Here is a 22,375-nt window from a genome sequence, read left to right as displayed (position 1 = left end):
TAAATATATTGTAGTATTGTAGAGTATTGTATTGTACAGTATAGTTTTGTTCAATCTTGAGTATTAAAGTCATGAGAGAGATGGAAAACAGGGCAAAATAAAAAAGACTGAAGAGAAAAATAGAAGTGAAGGTGCAGTTCAGGAGAGAACTTTAAATTATTTTGCATGTCCCCAAATTAAAGATTTAAACCTTTTTTTTATGTCAGGTCCATACAAAAAATAGTTTTGTCCATGAATTTGTTTGTATGAGTTTGAATTTTCCAGTCTGAATTTTTTTCCCAGTCCACCCCTCCTGTAAATTAATGGCAAAGACATGGTTTCATTTACTACACATAGGCCTACTGAAGCTCGCAGTGTTTTCAACCTCTGCCGCCTCAATATAGGAGTACACGAGCACATAAACATAATTTCTAGAACTGCTCTGTGTCACTTCATGTGCATTTTACTTATTTTGAGAAAACTATCATCATATACAAAGAGACAGCAGTTAAAAAAAAACACCAATGTTTCAGGAGTTTATTACACAGAATACGTCACATGCTTATTAGATAACTGTATTTAAGTTGATGTATATGCTTTTATTTATTATTCTTTAATTTTCACAAATTTAGAAAAGTAATCAAAAAGTACTCAAAAGTAATTAGTTACATTACTTTGATAAAGTAATTGAAAAAGTTACACTACTATTACATTTTAAACAGGGTAACTTGTAATCTGTAACCTATTACATTTCCAAAGTAACCTTCCCAACACTGCTCACTTCAGCTCTACAGCAATATACTGTACTGCAAAAAAAAAAACAAATCTACAGTTCCTAACACTAAAATATATGTGCACAAAATTGTGACTTGTTTTCAGAGAATTTATCTCGAATTATAAGTTACTTTTATGTTTTGTAGTAAATGTTATAAATATTGTACAGTTTATAATATGTATATTTGGATTTTACAGTAATTTATATTACTAATATTTAATTAAAATATCACATTTAATTGTCATTTTAAAAATGTTAGTGTTTCATTTCTTGTTGATTTATTCTTGTAGGTGCAGATAGACCTGGGACATGTTGATATAGTCTCTGGAGTCACAGAATGGTGAGTTTTTGTACTTGTAATACACAAACATGCAAATATTTTCTCTGAGCAACAATTTCCAATGTAATTTTGTTCTGATATCTGTTGACAGAATTTTTATTTTTGGATGAATTGTTCCTTAAATAGTTTTTCTTTCTCTGTCAGGTTTGATCTGAAAGAAGAGCAGAACTAGCAGCCAACGTTAAACCTCTTCCTGAAGTTCTTCAGGTTAACTTTGCTGTCATGTATCTCTGCCAGTGCTTCCCTTCCACCTGTTTTTATAACTTCACAAACACACACATATATCTTTCCTCCATCTATCGATCAACAGATGGTTTTTGAGTGACAAGATTATATGATATGATTGAGCTAAGTGATTTGAACATATTACTGCATTGACAAATCAAGTTTGGAGTATTACATCAGGACTGATATATAAATTTGTGATATCTGTACAAATCAGTATCAGATGACTGAATGTTAACTGTATGGACATGTACAGAGCCGTTGAGCAGTTGTCTGGAAAGAGTCTCGTCTTCACATGCAGATTGCAGGACGTTGCATTTGTTTACATTCAGAAGGAAAAGGATGTTTTTAAAAAAAAAATTAAACCAAAGAAATATTTCTTTTTCTTTATTGAAAATGGAAGGATACATTACTAGGTCTAAATGTACACATTTATGAAGTATTATAATTGACAGAAATGTGTGCACCAAAAATATAAAGTGGTGTTATTTAGACAGTCTACACATGACCACCTAAAAACGATTTAAGATATTTAATGTGCCATTTATTGTGTTGCATTTGGATGAATAGCTGCTGTTAACAAAATCCATGTGGCTTAAGCAACTTCTGTAGTCCATTGTGATGCCAAATATCTAAAAACTCAATTTTTTGGCTAGAAATATGACTTTAACATTTGCATGTTACATTGTGTTTGATTTTAGGCCTTAAAAAAAAAAGTTATTTTGTGGTAATTTTTATTTGCATTCATTTATGTTACCATTTATGACAGTCCACATAGGGTTACCAAACTTGTTAAAACCTTGAAACAACAGAATTTAAATTGATTTCCAGGCCTCATCATACAATGTTAAATTCTCAGTTATTTCTAAAGGGAGTATACATTTCTGGTTGAGACATTGAGTTTCAGAGTGATATTGAATCAAATGCACTGAGCTGCATTCAGAGCTCAGGCTCTATTTTTCTTTTTCTGTTTAGAGATTTTGTACTCCATGTGTGGTTGTATAAATCACTTCCTTCCAAGGATTGGTACCCAGGTTACAAATGAAACTCCAGAAATATCTAAAATGATTTGAATGATACTTCACTAATAGTTGGATATCGTGATAATGAACAACTGTGTTGTGGAAGTTGTGGAATCATTAGTTAAAAGGGTAGGAACCTTATATAAGAGCTAATACAAAAGCAAATGCTTTTGCTAAGCTTTGTTTATGTTTTCATGATTTTTCATGTTTATAATATACTTAATCTAGAACTACCATTCAAAGGTTTGGGGTCAGCAAGATGTTTTAAATCCTTTTATTCAGCAAAGACAAATTTAATTGATCAAAAGTGACATTTATAACTTTACAAAATATTTTTATTTCAAATAAATGCAGTTCTTTTGAACTTTCTTTTCATCAAAGAATCATAAAATAAACATTTTACTGTATTTTTGATTAAATAAATGCAACACTGTTAAGAATAAGAGACTTAAAATCAGACAAAAAAAATCATAGTCCCCAAACATTTGAAGGGTCAAGTATTTTTTTCTTGTCATGTTTACTTTACTAGTTTGAGTTCATATTTTGCTGCAGTCCATTTGTTTTCTATCACTGTGTGCATGTTACTTATACTTTCACAAGTTGTATATTCTACATTATAACATGCTGTAATGTGTCGAGATTTATGTGCAAACTGGTAAATACCAAAGAACCAAACCATGCTCAAGGCAACCATGTTCAGCTGAACTGCACTATTCATACTGCCACACATTTCTCAATGTATTATCTCATATCCACAGCTATCAATAAAACAGTTATGGCATCAGAATGTTGTCATAAGGCTTTTATTGATATTCAAACTACATAAGCAACATAAAAATCCCTAAAAAGGATCTTCTGTGGAAATGTATGATTTTTATTTAACAAACCAGTCTATGTTGATTATGCACAGCTTTATTGAAGCTGCATTGTGTGAAACAAACTCTACATCTGCCACCATTTAATGGTCATGTGGTCTATTTATGTGTGTGTGTGTGTGTGTGTGTGTGTGTGTGTGTGTGTGTGTAGTATGTGAAGTGATTTACAGATCAACTCAGCCCATCAGTGATTTTGTCTTAGTATTTTACAAAAAGTTCATACATGAATATTAGAATGACAACATGTTTTCTCATGGCATAAAGACAAAAGAGTGTTTCTCCCTGAAGGGAGACATAATCAGTCTTCAAACTGAAGTCTAATAACGACTTCCAGGTCCATTTAGGCATCTTCCCACAAATACAGATTTCAGTTTTATGTGAGGCTGGAAAAGAAGAAATAATGAAGTTTACTTGGATTTGAAATGATAATCAAAATATTTCTAATTGGATAAACTATATGTATTTCAGCAGACCATACCTGTCGATGAGCGAGTCTCTCATGGTAGTGGCGATGGCGCTGGGCTGTGTTTCACTCAATCTAAAGACGCTCTCGATGACGGACAGTTCAGTGCTCGTGGTGTCCAGCCCACAGAAGGCACACCAGTCGTTCACCACCATACCAGCAGCGATCACCTCACTCCCGCGGTTCACCGTCCCAGCCTGCAATCAGTGCACAGTTATCAGTGAGCCAGCATCAGTGCAAAGAAATCAAGCAGTCCCTCAAGGGAAGGTTTCTAACAAAAAAATAACTACTTTTTTAAATCTAGGGTTTAACGATTGTACTGAATATGTTTGCCCCTATTAGTCATTTCACATACATATTTAGATAAATACTAAATAAGGCTGAAAATGTAGGATTGGTAGAATCAACTATCACTGGTATTAAATTGACAAAGATTAACAAAAAACTAGTAACATCCTCTGTTGAATGTATTTAGCATCAACCCAGAGTACGAGAAATAATAACAGTGTTTCTTTTCTTAGTAAACACCACTATTTATACTATTCAAAAGTTTTAACATTTTTAAAAGAAGTCTCTTAATCTCATCCAGGCAGCCTTTATTTGATTGAAATTATTATTTCTTTCAACAACAACAAAAATATTTTGAACTGTATGTTTATTTTTTTTAAATATAATTGGTCAGTAGAATTTCATCGAGCGGTCACTCACCACTAAAGGTACTTGCAGGAGTGATGAAAGTTCATCTTGATCTTCTATGGAGGTTTTGGGGTGGACGAGGCCTCCCTGGTTACTGAAGGCACAGTAACTACCCACAAGCACCTGCTCCGCAATCGTCTGTCTGAACACTTCCACCTTGAGCGTGTCTGCAAGAATCTCTTCTGTTTCCTGTGGACAATAATTCCCTGAATTTAATACAAAAAACACAATAATAAACTTTCTAATGGTTTCATCAATCTTAAGAGGCTTTTCAGAGAATTCTAAAACATCACTGGGAAATAATATAGAGCCATTAAAACCATTTAAGGTTCGGAGAAAGTGCTGATTTCAGAGCGTCTTTCATTAGGGATGTTCTTACTCTGTCAAGATCAGGATGAACTAGAGCAACGTAGTCGTTACAAGCGATGACGTTCCCCAGCGCAGAAAGACGCTCTTCTACTCTCTGAATGCGCACTGAATCTGGCAGGCAGTTCCTAATGTGCTGTAACTCTTGATCTGTCGTGTTGTTTGGCACCAAGAGACCGTGACGATTTCCTACAGAAGAGAATCCCGAGACGGATATCATACATCACATACGAGGACACAGAAGTGTAATAAGAACTGATCTGATCTAGCTTAAAGGTTAATTTCAACACATTAAAGGTCTTGATATATTATTTACTGAACCATCTGTCTTTTGATCAACATACAATAAATACAAAAATTCTGTTAATCAATCACAAATTTGTAATATAAACTGGATTGGATACATTTTCTTACCCACACACATTCTGCCAATAATTCGGCATCCTGCTATAGAGGCATGAACAACAGGCATCGTTTCTGACAGTTCACCTTCAAAGACACTGTGGGGAAAAACAGACATTCATATTATATATATATATATACACACACACACACACACACACACACACACACACACACACACACGAGGGATGTGACGAGATCTCATGGCACGGGATCCCTGGTCTCGCGAGAACGTGACAAAAATCCTCGCAAAACAATTTGCAGTGTTTACATAAGAGCTGCAACATTAATCGTTTAAGGATGGCGATCTCAATTCAAACACCCACAATGATTCAGCTATGTCTATTATGACTGAATCACATCGCTAGTGTCAGTGGAGCATGTGAAGCACGTTTAGTTGCTGCCCATGTTAATGAATCATTCATGCTGCAGCTGATCCAGAAAGAGCAACACAAACAGTATTTCAACCACACATCATTATTTCTGTGTTAAATACATTTAGAAGTACTGGGATAAAAGTTTACAGTATGGGTATAAACACTTATTCTGTCTACATTAGCAATCAAAAGGAAAGTATCTTAACACGTGTATGTATTGTAACACAACATCCTCTGCCTGTTTAAAAAAAAAAAATTTTGTAATTGAATCGTTCATTTAAAAAATTCTAATTGAGAAACAGGTCTTTATGAATTGAGACACTGACTCCATTTAATTTTAGTTTTTTTCCAAATGTATATATATATATAAAAGACGTAAGCAAGGAACATTTTGTCAGAACCACTAGTAAATTATTGTTTCATTTCTTTTAGAATCGTGATCTCTTATTTATAGGCCTATATATATAAATTAAAAAATCATGGATTCTCAATTTATCCAGAATCTTGCAGCTCTAGTTTACATGTTGTTTATTGCTGCATATAATTCATTATAATAGAAGTTTAATTTCATAAAGTACAAGTTGATTTCAAACTGCACATACATTTTTTGCATTTATGTTTTTCAGTTGAATAAAAGACAATTTTTCCTAAACATTTCATCATGAGGATTTCTTCAAAACAGTCTAAAAGTCTTGTCTCATGTGATAAGTGTCTCGTCACAGCCCTATTATACACACACACATCAATATTTTCAGTAATCTAATTTATGACTCACCTGTAAAAGTTTTCTGAACCCCCAATCGCCACCAAACAATATGTGTTTGTGAGCTTGGCAAAGCATCCAATTTCATTATTCTTTTCAAAAGATGCACGGACTGCCATTTTTCTGCTATTGAACTGATCAAAGCTGCCTGAAACTGATGAGAAACAACATTCACAGTGAAATACTGATAAGAAGAAGAATAGAAATAGGGTAGATATAAAACAAACATTAGTAACAGAATATAGCGCATATATATAATTATGATCTGGTAAATTGGGAGTTTCTGCTCTACAATTAGGTTTTGATCCAAACAGAAACATCAACATTCATATTTCAATAGAGAATTATTATAAAGGATAACAATCATTTCTAAACAGTGATATTCTAGGATTAAATCTCATTTTTGTATCACGTTTTGATTAGATTTGAGAGTCAGTTTTTAAATGTACGTTACTCCTGAAACTATTATTTTAAACATATGGGACTCTAGGGCACCATGATTAGATGAAATAATTCTCAACAAAACCTCAGGGTTAAACTCGTTCTCAGTAACTCTGATTTAAACAGTAATGGTCCAGGTAACGTTAGCTAGCAGTCGGCTAAATGAAGTAATCTTAACGTCTCTATTCATTAAACGCTATCAATTCTCTGTCCTCTAATACCAACGCAGGTTAATAATGCATATTACACCCTAAATGTATGAAGTTTACTATAAAATAAATGGCAATTACAACAGTAATCTCATATTTACCGATTGTCACACTGTGTAGAAGCGTGGACAGCCGAAAAACACGTGTCACGTCACCTCCTCGACGTGCTCACGTCAACGCGTTACGGTACGTGATACGTTAGCTCAAGTTGTCATCTCATGATAAACACTACTGCCTTTGATTCGAGCAAAGTTTTCATGAGGCTTTTGTAACGTAAATTGATCAAGTTATCAGATCCTTATTCTTTGAACAATGAAGAATCCGTATTCGTGTTAATAAAGGCTTTTTGTTTTAAAAAATGTAAGTTAGACAGCATTTCTGTCCTTCTGTTATAAGGTATTTCTACAAAATATCTCAAAAACCTTTAAAAAAGAAGCTAGATGTTATGTTTATTTTTTATAATAAATAATATAACTTAATAATGCAATATAAGAAATAATACAATTAAACAGCAAACAAAAATAATACAATCTAATAAAAGATTAACAATCACATAAAACGACTTTTATTTGCTTTTTTGACTAAAATTGTCAATTGTTAATGAACTGATATATACATATTGGTATAGTGTAGTCTGTGTACGTTTATTATGATAATTTTCTAATAACACTGTGTAACATAAGATCAAAAGAAAATACTTAACCCTTTCAGTGAGTCACTTTTTCTGCAATTTATTCATTTTAATAGCATAGTAAAAATGAATTAGATAAATATATTTTCTGTTATGTTTTTAAAAAAAAAAGCACATTTACATTTCTATAATCTGTTGTTGTCTAAATGGCTGAGACTGGCGAGCATGTTCCCACATGTTTTTGTCATCCGCTACAAACCTGGGTAGCAACAGGACACACCTCTCCTTACACTAAGGATTTGTGAGCCAATCACGATTGAGCTTCGGCGTGACGTCGTTTTTGTTGATACATTTTCGATTAGCTGGCCACCTGCGAAACGTCACTGCAGCAGCAACGCGCGCCCGTGACCCTCGACGTCCACCCGCGTTTTCTGCCTGGAAACATCGCGAGCTAATCGGTGCTGTGAAAACGCAGGATTCCGGGGGTTGGCGTGGGGTAAAGTCTTGCCATGCCTCAGGCTCGTTAACGCACTATTGATCTGTTTTTGTCCTAGTCACGGCGCCAACGCTCCCATAAGCAGCAGTGATTGCTGCTTATGTATGTTTCTGCAGTGTCCTCAATAAATTGCTGTGCTGTCTCGGGAAGGTGTCCTGAGGCATTTACCATGGTTATACCATGTTTTTGAATCTACGCTTGTATTAAGTTCCCTGGTACTTAACTATGTTAATTATTTAGTACCATGATACTTTTTTTTGTAGAAGTTTGATACTGTACAGTCATAAGCAGTACTAGTTTATCCTGTCTGCAGTGAATTTGCAATTGATTATAATAATCTCTAAAATATGTGTGAATGAAAAACATAAGCAATTCTAAATCTATCGTTTTTCTTATTATTAAAAAATGGGCTCTGATCAGAGTTCGGTTGCTGACCAGCAGCAGAGGGATCCAGGCAATCTGCCATTACAAGGTGAAGCATCTTCATCCAGTGTCCAAACTGATACCGGTCCTGAGCCCAGGGACAGTCTGGATCCAGACACTGACCTGCCACAATGCCGAATGGGCGCCAAAAAGGTAGACGACATGAGCCACATGATAGCCTGCACTAACTGGTGTTAAAAACCAGAGATATTGCACTGTGAAAGAACTGATAAGCCTGGGCGTTTCCTCCACGAATGAGTGCCAAATTTAGTGCGGGACAACAGAAGACATGGATGCGCTGGGATTGCAATGCTGTTTAAATGGGTTTTATGCAAGTCATGCTATTAATAAGTTGTGCAGTCTGTTTTAAGACATGGAGAATAAAGCTATGGGGCTCATTGTTTGTATTCACAAACACAATCAGCTGTGCACTTATGTACTGATTACATGATATCAAAAGCATGTATTATGTAGTTGTTATTAACCTGCACTAATGAAGGTATGTATGTATAAATATATCATTATATATAAAACATCCATCCAAAAAGCATAAAATGCTTGGCAATTTTGTCGTTTTATTTTATTGACATTTCTTTGAACATGGTGATATTAGAGATACACAGTGTAAAACTGTAGACTGAAACCGAAATCAAATCGACTCATTGTTTATAGAATTAAAAACAGGATTTAAGAAATAAAACTTATTAGTAAATCTCTCGGTTTAAGATCACTCTCATTCTCAATAATCAACATTATGCATGACAATGTGAAATCATAGGCTACCGTTAGAGCGAAAGAAAAAAATACAAAAGGTCTGAAAAGTTTCAGTAAATCTTTGTATTTACATGACCATTAAAACCTGGACGAGGCTGAGCAGACAGCGACATTAGACCTGTCAATCAGAAAATATCAAAATTGCAAGGACAGAATCTGAATTTATTTAAACCGCAGAGTGAGACGTTCACTCTTTTAAATTCTTGTAAAAGGGAAAAAAGAACCAGTTATGTACAGGAATACAATTGAAATTCCCCCACAGTCAGTCAATAAAAAAAAATAAAAAAAAATCTTTAAAGCTATCTCAGATAAAATCTCCATTAAAATTAACCCGCTGTAATTAATTAAAAAGCATAAATACAGTTGGTTCCTTGACTTCCTCTGATATGTTTGTCCTATTGTTAGTCTCATAAAAGGACCATAAAAAACAAAAGGCAACAGCAGCTCGGGTTAAAAGTGACTGTTGTCCAAAGCCACGATCATACCCATTAAAAAGAGGCAAATTACCAGAGAATTCCTATTTATGTATCTCCCTGTACAGTTCTGTATTTATTTATTTTTTCTGTGCAACTAATGTGGTTATAGGCATGGCTTCACCTTGATTTCAAATTAAACCGTGTAGAATACCCATTAATGATAAATAAATAGCTTTTCATATGATAAGCCTCTATTGTTACAAACCGTTCACTTGACCTTACGACAAACATTTCTAAAGATATCCACCTTTGATAAATACACTTTAGTTCTGTTAAACATTTCACCTCAGACACCGCTGAATGTTCAGTGTGTTAATATATACACATAATGCTGGCTTCGCTTCAGAATTCCTCATGAAATGGCATGTTCTGGAACTTAAATGTCCTGTTATTTTTTTCCACAAAGGAATATTTAAGTGATTAGTTAAGATTCAAAGAAAAGTAATGGTCACATCATGCATTTTTAGTAATGCATGAAAGTATTAATGCCCTCAAAGAGGCATTTGAAACTGATATTCTAGAAATGGTCTGAATCACATACAAGGGTAAAGGTCATATCTGTAAATGTTGGTCATCCTAGATGCAATCCCCATAATGTTAATTTTCCAAACCCGGCAAATATATTGTACAGAAATGTATGGAAGTAAACAATTTTGTGTTTGCATATAGTTCGGGAGAAAGTTTATAGTCTGATTTTTATGCATTTTGCAGAAACACCTTTATGTTGATGGCAGTATGACCATGCGTAAATACCCCTTGTGTTTATCCATTATTCTTCAAATAAATTGAACATTTTAACAAAAGAGTAACTCCTGTAGCATTGCCACAAGTTTTCTTTCATCACAAGCCATCCTCATATAGATAAAGAATATAATTTAACACTCTGAGCATTTGCTATATAAGATGTCAGACATACATAATAAACACATAAAGCCTCTTAAGTATGGAACACACTATTGTGCCACATTGTCAAATTCAGTCGATGACTTATCGGACCAAGTGGTTTGCCGTCTTTTTGTACCATTAACAGCCCATCGGACAGATTCAGAGTTGAGGAAGACAATTGGTGATGCACAGTGTGTTCCATTAAAAATACTCCCACCCAGTACTTCCTGTACCCGAGACATTAGATAACTTCACAGCCACATTGCTTGTTATTGCAAGCAGGTGCTCTAGATTTGGAGCTGACTAATAAAAATGCTTATCTGAGAGACAATAACATCAAGTCTTTCCCAAGTGGGCACAAACATGTAAAATCTGCTCTAGTTTCATGCCACGTCTCTACCCACGACAAAGCTGCTCGCATATCAGATCCAAAAAATTATATATGAGAAGTAGGGTAACAAAAATAAATGGTAACACCTTGTTTTCACTTATTAAAGGCATTGAATAATATATCAAGGTATGTATTCATGTAGCCACTGTTGAAATAACAATGAGGTGGAAATCAATGTAAATGAGCAGTGTTCAGTGTGCCATAGCGGACTTAAAGACAAAGCACAATGTCTTAAAGGGGCACAGTCACGTAACCCCTCCACAGTTCTACTGCATTGAGCTAATCGGACCAAAACACCAGGCTAATTATACATTTTTACCACCATGTTATAAAACATTCTATAGTCAATGCAAAGCAATGTCAAAAAGCATTGTCACACCAAGCATCCTTTTAACCAAAGAGCCCAATGGTAATACAGTGGTCTTCTGGGCATGAAGTGCCATGCAAATATGGATAATAATTTCATAACATGGCACATATCAAAGTACTATGATAAATAGATTTGATACTATCACTGTTTCATGTTACATCCCTACTTTTTTGTGATGGAGTTTCTTGCCACTAGTCCAAGGAAGCCTGGTACTGGCTTAGATTAAAAAATAAAAAAGTAATTGTGAGATTTAATTCAAAAATCACATTTTGAGAGATAAAGTCTGTGAAATGTAAAGGTGCAATTGCAAAATATAAATTTGCAACTGTGAGTCCCAATTGTGAGCTATAAAATCACTTTGAAGCCAATTATGAAGCCACAAATGGGAAATACAAAGTTGGAAATACAGACACAAATTTGAGATTTAAGTCACAAATCACTTTTTTTTGTTTTCCTTTTTTTTTTTTTTTTACTCTGAGGCAAAACCAGCCTTCCATATAAGTCATTAAGGGATGCCGAAAAGTGTGTGGATGAATTGTTCAGTCTTGCATGTGAACAAATAATTGAGAGTTCAGGATAAATTGTTCCACATATGCCTGTTTTTGCTACGTGCATTAAAGTACATAGTTGCATGATCGCACTGAAAGTTTGCTCTTTTTTGTTATTGGAATCAGCGGTTATGTGATGGATTCCCTATAAAGAAGGCCCAAAAGCTTTAAGAAGACCAAACAAACACACAAAGAGGGTGTAATGTTATTTTGGAAGACAAAGATTTAGAGAGAAAACTCTCATGCCCACAAAACCTTCAACAGACTACTGAGGACTATTCAGAAAACATTCATGTTGGTTGAATGTATTAATAAAATTATTATCTCTTAAGTAGTCAATCCTTTGGGCAGATGTACATATGGCAACTACAGAAGTGACGTCAGGTCACAAACATGCCATTGAAGCCAGTCAGTGTAAAAATATGGTGAAACTTGAATAGATGCTCAAACCATTGGTGGAGACACATTTGAAGCATAAAAGTATATGCCAGGAAGTTTCTGTTGCCGATTCATGCTCCTTTGAACTGTGATTACAATATGTACACGATTCTCTGCGAAATAAATAAAAAAATGGCTTTTTTGTAGCTAAAAATGCTCATTCAACAGAGAAAAACTAAATGGATTTTATAACATGCAACTTAAATGTGTTAAGGCAAAAATATCAGTGAAACCCCAATGTTAAATGGTAAACCGTGTTAAGTGAAGCCTTATTGGGAGTCTCGCCAAAACTACCATCTTAATATTGTGATTAAGATGCTACAAATCTTTTCTAATCTACATATACGCCTGAAGCTTGTCCAAAAAGTTCCATTTGAAATTACGAAAACATCAATTTCATCTCAGCTCCTTCCGATGTGCAATGTATCAGATCAATTCCCACAACAGATGAGCACAAAGAGATGTGTTAATATGGTACAGTCAGACACACTTCACTGTTAAATAGCACAGTCGAACCAATAAAAGCACCCGACAGACATTTTTGAGCTAAGTGTTTGACAATTCACACCGAACACATGAAACTGAAGTCACTTCAATGTAAGACATACAGCATATTACGTTCATTTGAAGAGGATGGATGAACCGTTGAGAGATCATCTTCGGTAGGCAACCGTAACAAAGCTATTTCATATTCAGATGTGTTCATTGTTCATGTTCCTGCCTGGCACCAGTGTTTCAAATATTACACTTGGTGAAAAGGTAAGGTCATAGCAGGAGTCGTGCAAAGATGGTCGGAAACATGACCTATTGAAAGCAAAATATAGAGATTGCAAGAAATCAGACCTATTATGACACAAAATTGCCCTCCTATAAAGACCTAATGCCATCAAAAAGAGATCCTCTTTTGTTGCCGACTGATAAAAAAAGCAAAAGAAGAAAAGGAATAGAGTTCAGTAGCGAGTGGGAGGAGGTGTTAAGACCACCCTAGTTATTATAAATCATTCTTCCTACTCTGTGGAAATGGGTAGGCAGGTGAGGAAAGGACACAAACAAACATTCAGATTGATGTTATGAAGCTAATTAGTTTGAAACTGCCTCCTAACCGCCAATAATAAGCATGTTGAAGTCTTCAAGGAGTGCCAGCGGTGAACCTTTTACCCAGTAAATGACAAAAGACTGCAAGAATTCCTTGGTATTCTTTTCTATGGCCTTTCTACCTACATAGATTTCAAGTTATTTTTTGTCGTTTTGCTTGTTTCGTTTCTTTGATAAAACTTGAAATTCATGTACAAGTTTATGTTGACAACGAGACAAAGATTTGCTGGAATTTCGCAAATCTGCATTTCCTCTCTCTCTCCGGGAGAAGAGAACGTTATGGTGGTCTCGGTTAAATTGGAGTGATGGTTCCTCAACCGTTAAGACTTGACCTGGTTAGCATAAGGCCAGCACACAACTTTAAATGTTCAATTCCCAGAAGTTTTTTCCATTGGGCTTATGCTAAAAAATTGCAATATTGGATGTAAAGTTCTGTCTCAAGCCGAAAGGAAGAGGATACTCCCTTTCCTCATCTTTTGTCCCCGTTCTGGGACAATGTGTTCTGAAAGCAGGCACTGTTCAAACCTCAGCATAGTAGCCCTCACTTATGTTCTCCAGCGTTTGGGGTCCATTGTGCCCCCGGTCCGTCATACCCACTCCTGCACGGGGTGTTTGTAGTAGGTCACGTGCTGTTGGACATTTTTGTTCTTGAACTGGAAGATAGTATATACAAGGACCAAAATACACAGTGAGAGGATGCATGGGATGACCACAGCGATTGCGTTTACAGTGCTGGGTACATCATTAATTGCGACCATGATGTCAACGTCATCGTGAGGGAGGTGACGGTCCTTGTTCTTTTCTACTTCTGATTGATCGCAGCCCATCCAGTCTTTGAGGATTGATTTTGGGTAGCCTGGCTCCACCGTTAACTTCTGGTTATCGAACTTCCAGTAATCCTTTCCTTTGTAAAAGAAGGTATAAACTAGAAAAAAGCAGAGAATCAAGTTATCAGTACATTTCCATAACCAAAATTCCGCTATTGATCAACAAACAGATAATCCCGCCTCCAAACTCACACCATTGTTTGAGAGAATGCTGCTGGTGGAGATGCTCAAACAAAGAGAAATGTTTTGAAATGCCACAGACCCAGTGTTTGCTTATTTATAGTTAAATGATCTAGTAAATAGTTTTTAATGTTTAAAAAATTACACTTCACTATCTGGAATCATTTGAGTTATGTATTAATTGGCATAATTTTATGACTGGAAATTTACTTAATGGAATGAGTTATGAGTGAAAAAGAAGTTAAATCATTAACCAGGGATTTAAAGGAAAATGCCACCGTTTTTCCATATTTCACTATGTTCTTCTCTCAAATTACATGAGATGATAGTACCTCTCCCATCTCAGTGCATGCACTTAATCACTGTAGCGCGCAGCGCCACTATGTTAGCATTTAGCTTAGCACCATTCATTCCTTAGGCTCCAAACAGGGACTCCTGAAAAGTGCTGGGAAGTGCTCTTCCGCCATACATTATAGATATTATTTTTCACCATACTTGTTTAACTATTCATGTGACCATCTTTAAATAGGGAAAACATTGAAGTGTTTGGTGGCTTCTAAACTCTTCCTCGTTTGGATCCTAAGTAATGAATGGTGCTAAGCTAAACGCTAACATAGTGGCGCCGCATGCTACAGCGATTAAGATGCACGCACTGAGATGGGAGAGGTACGTATCAACTAGTCTAAATTGAGGGAAGAACATGGTGAAATATGGAAAAAAATGTGGCGTTTTCCTTTAAAGCTGCACCCCCGCCTTAAGCAAGGTTGAAAATCGATACATGACGATTCAAAAGGTTAGGATGTTAAAAAACGGCGATACAGTTGAGGGTAGGAGTTTATAAATGTATCTCTGAGGGGAATTAACTGCCTTTAAAAAAGTTTAGATGGTATTTGCTTTTGATCTTGCCTCTGTATAATGCATATAGTGTTCCTGTGGCTCAGTGGTAAAGCATTGCGTTAGCGGCGCAAAACGTTGTGGGTTTGATTCTCAGGGAACACATGTTAGATAAAAAATGTTAGCCTGAACTGTAAGTTGCTTTCCATAAAAGCGTCTGCTAAATGCATAAATTTAATTTTAATTTAATATAGTGTTAATAACTGCAGCGTTTGTTTACAGCGGTAAAACCAAGGAAACTCTATACTGCAGCTGTTCCATAAGCACCGCCTGCTGGCGAGTGAATTTGTGTTTTCATTCAGCCCAAGCTAAAGATGTAAACAAACAGATGTAAACATGAACCAATCATAGAAAGCCATTCAATATAGACCTTATGTAGCTTTGCCCCTTTTCAGCACTGTGCTCTTTGTCTTTTGCCTTTCATTTGTATTTCCACAGCGTGAAGGTAAGGTCGTACAAATTTATAAATAAAGAACCGCTTGTTTCAAAATCTTCCCAGCCTACTGATATTTATGTCATCAAAAATTACAATGCACATGATAACTTTTGCTAAGTCTACTTTAAGTAAACCCTCTTCACTTGCTAATTACTCTTTAACAGTAATAATATAGAGCTGCTGCAAAACCAAAGGTTCAAAGAAAATTTCTAAAGATGGCTGCGCAGTTGTTTCTCCAACACATAAGGTCAAAAAGAAAATATTTGTCTTTTCATACAGTCAGAGATGCATGTCCTTTTCAGAAAGCTCAATTCATATTCATGATCACAAAAATAGCTGTCCTTGCACTCAGTGACACAGTATTTCAAAAAGTTGTTCCAGTGTTATACAATTCCTCAGAGAGCTGTCAGTCTGACTGGCAATGGCACATAAACGGACGCATTCGAGGCACTCACAAACTGAATCTATACGTGCACAGACCCAGAACTAGACGTAAATACCATGAATAAGTTTTAGACAGCAACCCCTGAGAGTGTGATTGATGAAATGCTCGTCCTTCCTCTGTTACTTTCCCTGCTCTTGCACTCTTGCCGAGCAAAGACATGCCAAATCCCTCTTGCAAAATCTGAGTGACAGAAAAATCAAGAGCTACAGGCAAACCAAACAGCCCATATAAAACCCTCTTGGCTTCTTCATCTTTTGTCCTGGCCCTAGGCTCCATGTTTGAGACGGAGGTTATGACATGACTCACAGAAAAGATGATCATTCCTACACTGGACATTACTCAAGAGAGGAGGAGAAATCTGCAATTCTATGCAGCAACAGCAAAAATGCTTGACTCTAGAGTATGAAACTTGAGGAGTTACCATTGGACCTGACTCACACTAGAATCAACATCAGCCACAGCACAAGTGAGAATAACTGTTCCTCGCTCATCATCCATAGTCAGGAGCCCGTTTCGGTTTCTGCAGAGCTAAACTTTCATTTTGATTCTGATTATTTACAATTCCCCACTTTATTCAGATTTTAGTTATATATTAATATTTTGTTGGCAATACAACATGAACCAACATATGGATTATAAGAATGTTTTTATCAAATATTTTATATAAAAAAATTACATTACATATTTATTATTGTTATTCAACTTTTACAATTTAAAATGTTACAATTTACTACTGTATTGTTTTTATCAAATATTTTATACAAATAAAATGTGTTTACAAATATTTTATAAATTTTTTATTATTTTAAATATTTCAAATATAAATATTTAAAATATTGTAGTTTATTACTATATTCCTGCAGCCAGTAAATAAAACATTTTAAATAAAATAAAATTCTCACTTAGTTGATTTCTCCAGTATTTCATTTCTTTTCTAGCATTTTCAAGTCTTTTCAGTCTTTGACTAAAAAGTAGAGCAAATACATTAGCACTGGCATACATGTCCAATGCTTTGAAAAGCTATTTATATCTAATATTGTTTTTTAGCTATATTGCCTAGTCATAGTATCACTTTAAAAAGTATTAAACCACATTCCCACTTTACATAGTACCTTCCAATGATTTCCAATCATTTTGACATTGTATTCCCTGCATTAAAACATTGAGGGTCATATGATCCATAACATTAGCTCTCTACCGTAAACATAACATCACATAATACAGTATCTTGTTACAATCAGCTGCCATTTTGCTATATTTGTAATCATGCATCGATTGTGACAGTGAATTTTAATACCCAAAAGTTGTGACTGCCTTTTCCTCCAGACCCTTTGTCAATCCAGACCTGCTATCAGATCACCACTGAGGATGAGTCAGAGCCAAAACAGTCACTGTGACAACACAACAATATTCCAGTCACTGCGCCAAACAAACACTAATCAATTACTCTACAAGAATGAGTGGAACACAAGACCTCAGCGCATTTACTTCTATTACCTACTCAATAAAACACACAAGTATGCTGCGATAGATGAACAGTGTCAAAATAGCAGCAGCAGATCATACATGCAATAAATAGTTCAATGCATTTATAATAATCTGAATAAACCATTTCTTCCTCCAAGTAATTTCAATCACGCTTACCGTTCCCAAGCAACACTGCGTTAATATTAAATGTGCACTTGCAGGTGTGCATTTATTGGTATTTTAAATCTGCTTCGAATGCAAATCATCCAATGACAACTATGCATTTTATAAAGCTTCGCTGATTATAATAGCAATTTGTTGCACTGCATTGCACAACAGATTAGATCATACTATTTCAGAATGAAGCCCAACGAACTTGAACTCTTCAAACCAGAGGGAAGCAGCCACGATCACATGGCTAATTGCCACATGAAATATTGATCGGTTATTGGAACCTTGATGACTCACATCCTTCTCGACTGATGAAGGCTCCTTGTGGTGCATCAGGGATGCCCTTCCAGACACTGATGGGTTTGGGATAGCCTGGGTCAGCCGTACGCTTCTCCTCATTGTAACGCCAGTACTGGTCACCCTTGAAGAAGTAAGTTTTGCCCACAGGTTCCCAGCGTAAGGCTGTGTCGATGCCATCACGGGGCAGACAGTTGCCCAGCTCTACCAGGCTGTGAGGATACCCGGGCTCTGCTGTAACCTCCTTGAAGACCCAGTATTTATCCCCTAGAATCAAAACAGCAGTAGATAAGGTCAAAATTAAATGGGTTATATTTAATTATACTATCGCATAATGAAACAATGTGCCAATCTATGCCACATATTTGTATATATCTTATTTACATCAAGGAATATAAAAATAAAAAATGCAACATTTTGTATACCAATTCAGTGTTTTTCCTAGCAATTCTAAATTTATCCGTCTTTTTTCTCCTTTAAGAAAGTCTGCATTAAGAGATATAAACTCAGCATTGCAAGATATAAAAATATATAAAATATTTTTAAAATGTAAGAAATGTGAGAATTGTGACAAGTTTGTTTCCTCCAAGGAGTAAAAAAAAGAACATAAAAATAAATAAAATAAGGTGATTAATTTTTTTTATACAATAATAAGATATCAAGTTTTCTTTTGACATGTAAACTCAGTATTGCAAAATATACACTTTACTATACATTTGTGACTTTATTTCACAATTCTGACTATATCTCGCAGTTCTGTGATTCAATTCTTTATGTATATATAGTTTTATATATACATATTATTCCATGGGGGCACTAGGTTTCCATAGATACATGTCCAGTTATACCAGTTATATTTCATCTTCTCCTTGATTGGATCATCATTTGATTAATTATTTCTATTATGATTACTATAAAACATGTCTTTTAAGTATTTAAATCTTATTCAGATTTTTTTTCATTGCATGCAACATTAATTGTGATTGTGCACTGAATTTTGTGAATAAAACGCAGCCTAATCTTATTTTAGATGTGTTTTTTCAGCACAAAGAGCACTTGGGTAAACCGCATCGTGTGTAGTTAGTGAATAATGCCAGCATGACTCCAGTTCATCTCCCCTTTATCTATTAATACCAATGTGCATTCTCTGAGATAACCATAAGGCATCCAGCGAGCTTGTTTTTTCATGAAACATCACAGAACAGGAGACTCAGGCTATAAATATCTCACCCAACCTCTCCTTGCGCAGCACGACTGCGCCGGGCTAATTTAATGAGAAGGGGGGGTGGGGGGACGGCGAGATAGAGAGGGATCGTTTGAGAGAAGGGGAGCGAGGGAGGAACAGACAGAATAATAAAGTGCTGAATGGATTCACTGAGGCTGTCAGGCCCAATGGAGGATAAACACTATGGATAAATGCAGACCTTTCCTGAGATTAACCCACAATCTAACAGCATTTATCTAACCTTTAACTCAGTGTACCTAGGCTTGTATTAAAATGGTACATAAAATGTACAAGTGCTGATCTAGAATTAGTCAGCCTTAGCAAAATATAATGGTTTGAGTTGAAACTGATCCAAAGGCAACAGATGTTTAATGGATATGGCTTCTCTTTATTATCCAGGCCATATTCAAGTACTTAATTTTATGGCTTCGGGGTTGTATTTGGTATCATCATTTATAGTTATGACAAAAGATGTTACAAAACAATCAGAGTTATTAAAACTAGCCTGAGGCTGCACTTTTCATATTGAACAATAAACACTGGGTACTCTTGTTAAGGTTTTTTTTTTTTTTGTGATATTCTTTCAATTAATGTCATAACATCTGTTGTACAGATAATAAATCCTACCTTTGAAGAACACAAATTTGCCATCTGATCTCTCGTAAGCAGCGTCAATGCGAGGAGGCAGACCCTTCCAGAACTGCTCTATCAACATGGGATAGCCTTCCTGAACTTTGTTGTTGCGCAAACGCCAGAACCAGCGATCCTGTGACGAGTAAAAAAGGTCATTTTGATCAATAACTGTATGTAATTTAGATCTTCAACTGAGTCGATTTCAAGTAGGGATGCATAATATATAAAATCTGTCTAATACTGATTAGCAGAAGATTATTTTCACACTGATTAATTGATAAATGGCCGAAATAAATGAAAAAGAGATAAATAAAAATACTACAAGTGATTCTAGGCCATTATAAAATAAATAATACAGTATAAAAATAATTGAAAGATTTGCTAAAAAATTACAATAGAGTTATTAAAGGGAGGAAATTAGATGCATAGTTAAATATCCAATATTGAATAAATATACAATTATTTATACAATATTGTATGAAGCAATACATTTAAAAACTAAAATCACCAATATCTCTATAATATATCGTGCATCCCTGCTTTCAACAAAAAAAATGAATTTCTTTCTTCTGCTGAACACACAAAAAAAGATATTTTGAAGAATGCAGGTAACCAAACAGTTGCTGGTAGCCACTGACTCCGCTGGAAGCTGTTTGGTTGCCAACATTCTTCAAAGTATCTTCTTGAAAGAAAGAAACCCATACAGGTTTGGAAAATGTTAGTGTGAGTAAACGATTACAGAATTTTTGGATGAACAATCCCTTTTAATATAAGGAATTACTATTCTTGATATCAAACACAACCAAATTTTACTAATATCAGCTGGATTATGGTCATTTAATTATGATCTGCTTTAATTAACCATCTGTATCAAATACCGGAAAGAAAACTGATGCAACTCACCTTAAAAACAAACATCTCCCGTCGAAAGAAGGCCACAGTGTTGAAGTTTCCATCGCAAATGTTAGGTCTTCCATTTCCGGGCGAGGACGGCCGATCTCCAGAGGGTGGGCGAGCGGGGCGATGCCGGTCGTGTTTCCTCTCAGAGGTGGGGTGTGTGCGTCGTGCAGGCAGAGTAGGAAGAGGTCGGGTGGGCTCCAGCATGGCTGTGGGAATACCTATAGAGGAACAATGTTTATTCTTCTAAAAATAGCCAGCCAGCCATCCTGGCATATTAATGCTTAGCTCCTTGAAAATGATAATAGAGGTGATAGAGATGATAACTATACCGTAGATTTTCTGGATCCCCTGAAGGTCGTCTAGAGGCAGTTTGAAGTTGTGCGTGTCCATGTACTGGTAGAAGGGGGCCATGATCGCACTGGGGTCGTTGGAATGTTCCAGACCCAACGCATGTCCCAACTCATGCACGGCCACCAGGAAAAGGTCATTGCCTGAAAGGTAAAGGTTAATGGTCAAACTGTCCGTCTTTGAATCAGTACTAATCAGAAAAATGTAACAGTAAGGCACGTACTTCATGAATAAGAATATAAAAGCAGGAGAATTACCCATGCAAAGCTTAAGACTCTTCATATCTGATGTGCATTTTGTTAAAAATAGTCCGAAATAACAAGAGCTCCCATAGAAGTTCATCAAACGCTGAATCAGCAGTGAATAAATGTGTTCATTCTATCATTATAGGAATAGTTCACTCATAGTTCAGCACACTTGGGATATATAAGTAATGTGCTACTTTTATGGCACCTGGGAAATTGCATATGTATATGAATATTAGGTTAAGAATCAATGTAAAAGTTAAAAAGTTCTGTAAAAAGGTGTGGAAACCAATTCTGCTGTCTTTTAAAACAAGGTGCAATCCATTTGGTCATTAGTTTAGAGAGATCCATCTATTCATCTATTTATCTATCTATCTATACATATCTATATCCATCCATCCATCTATCTATCTATCTATCTATCTATCTATCTATCTCTCTCTCTACAAATTCTCACTTGTGTAGACAGGTAAAAAGCATTGTTTGTATCTAGAATCCTAAAGGAACATCTTGTGCATGGGCTGTACGTCTACACTTTTACCAGAACATGAGTCAGTTGAGACTGACATGTTCAGATCTTTGGAAACACAGAAGGGATGTGACACCATATCACTCAAATCACACAAATAGCCTGATCTGTTGGTTGGCGTCTCTGGGTGCTACAAGTATCAGATGGCTCACAAAGTGTCCTGTACATTTTGTTAACAGATTGCTTCCCTTTTCTTAGAGGATCTCTTGGCCAAAGCCTTCTCCTTTATCAACCCTCATGCTCTCTTCCTTTTCAATTTAACTATGTATTTCATACCCCGTCTCTTTGAAAAGAAATAGATTTTGTGTTCAGTTGAGG

General features: G+C 35.6%; 3 protein-coding genes across 3 annotated transcripts in view; 1 reads left to right on the top strand and 2 right to left on the bottom strand.

The window, feature by feature from the left end:
• LOC132160780 (uncharacterized) overlaps positions 1-3,128 on the top strand; it is a 43,248-nt gene extending 40,120 nt beyond the window's left edge. Inside the window, exons 87-88 of the mRNA XM_059570469.1 lie at positions 1,045-1,094; positions 1,239-3,128. Of these exons, the coding sequence (XP_059426452.1) occupies positions 1,045-1,094; positions 1,239-1,266 (78 nt within the window). The 3' untranslated portion in view covers positions 1,267-3,128. The remainder of the gene's footprint in view (positions 1-1,044; positions 1,095-1,238) is intronic.
• On the bottom strand, positions 3,129-7,180 carry LOC132160782 (eukaryotic translation initiation factor 6). The gene is made up of 7 exons (XM_059570470.1): positions 7,035-7,180; positions 6,296-6,437; positions 5,156-5,241; positions 4,755-4,930; positions 4,388-4,564; positions 3,695-3,876; positions 3,129-3,599 (listed from the first exon to the last, which is right to left on the bottom strand). Exons 2-7 carry the CDS (start codon positions 6,400-6,402, stop codon positions 3,590-3,592), a joined length of 738 nt encoding a protein of 245 aa, XP_059426453.1. The 5' UTR covers positions 6,403-6,437; positions 7,035-7,180; the 3' UTR covers positions 3,129-3,589.
• A 1,858-nt stretch (positions 7,181-9,038) lies between these two features.
• Positions 9,039-22,375, bottom strand: part of LOC132160779 (matrix metalloproteinase-24-like) — a 36,922-nt gene continuing 23,585 nt past the window's right edge. Inside the window, exons 5-9 of the mRNA XM_059570468.1 lie at positions 21,265-21,426; positions 20,939-21,153; positions 20,030-20,168; positions 18,178-18,444; positions 9,039-14,385 (exon numbers count right to left, since the gene is read on the bottom strand). Coding sequence (XP_059426451.1) covers positions 14,048-14,385; positions 18,178-18,444; positions 20,030-20,168; positions 20,939-21,153; positions 21,265-21,426 — 1,121 coding nt within the window. The 3' untranslated portion in view covers positions 9,039-14,047. The remainder of the gene's footprint in view (positions 14,386-18,177; positions 18,445-20,029; positions 20,169-20,938; positions 21,154-21,264; positions 21,427-22,375) is intronic.

This window comes from Carassius carassius, chromosome 17 (genome assembly GCF_963082965.1).
Source record: "Carassius carassius chromosome 17, fCarCar2.1, whole genome shotgun sequence".
Lineage (NCBI taxonomy): Eukaryota > Metazoa > Chordata > Actinopteri > Cypriniformes > Cyprinidae > Carassius > Carassius carassius.
This window is presented reverse-complemented; position numbering and strand designations above follow the sequence as displayed.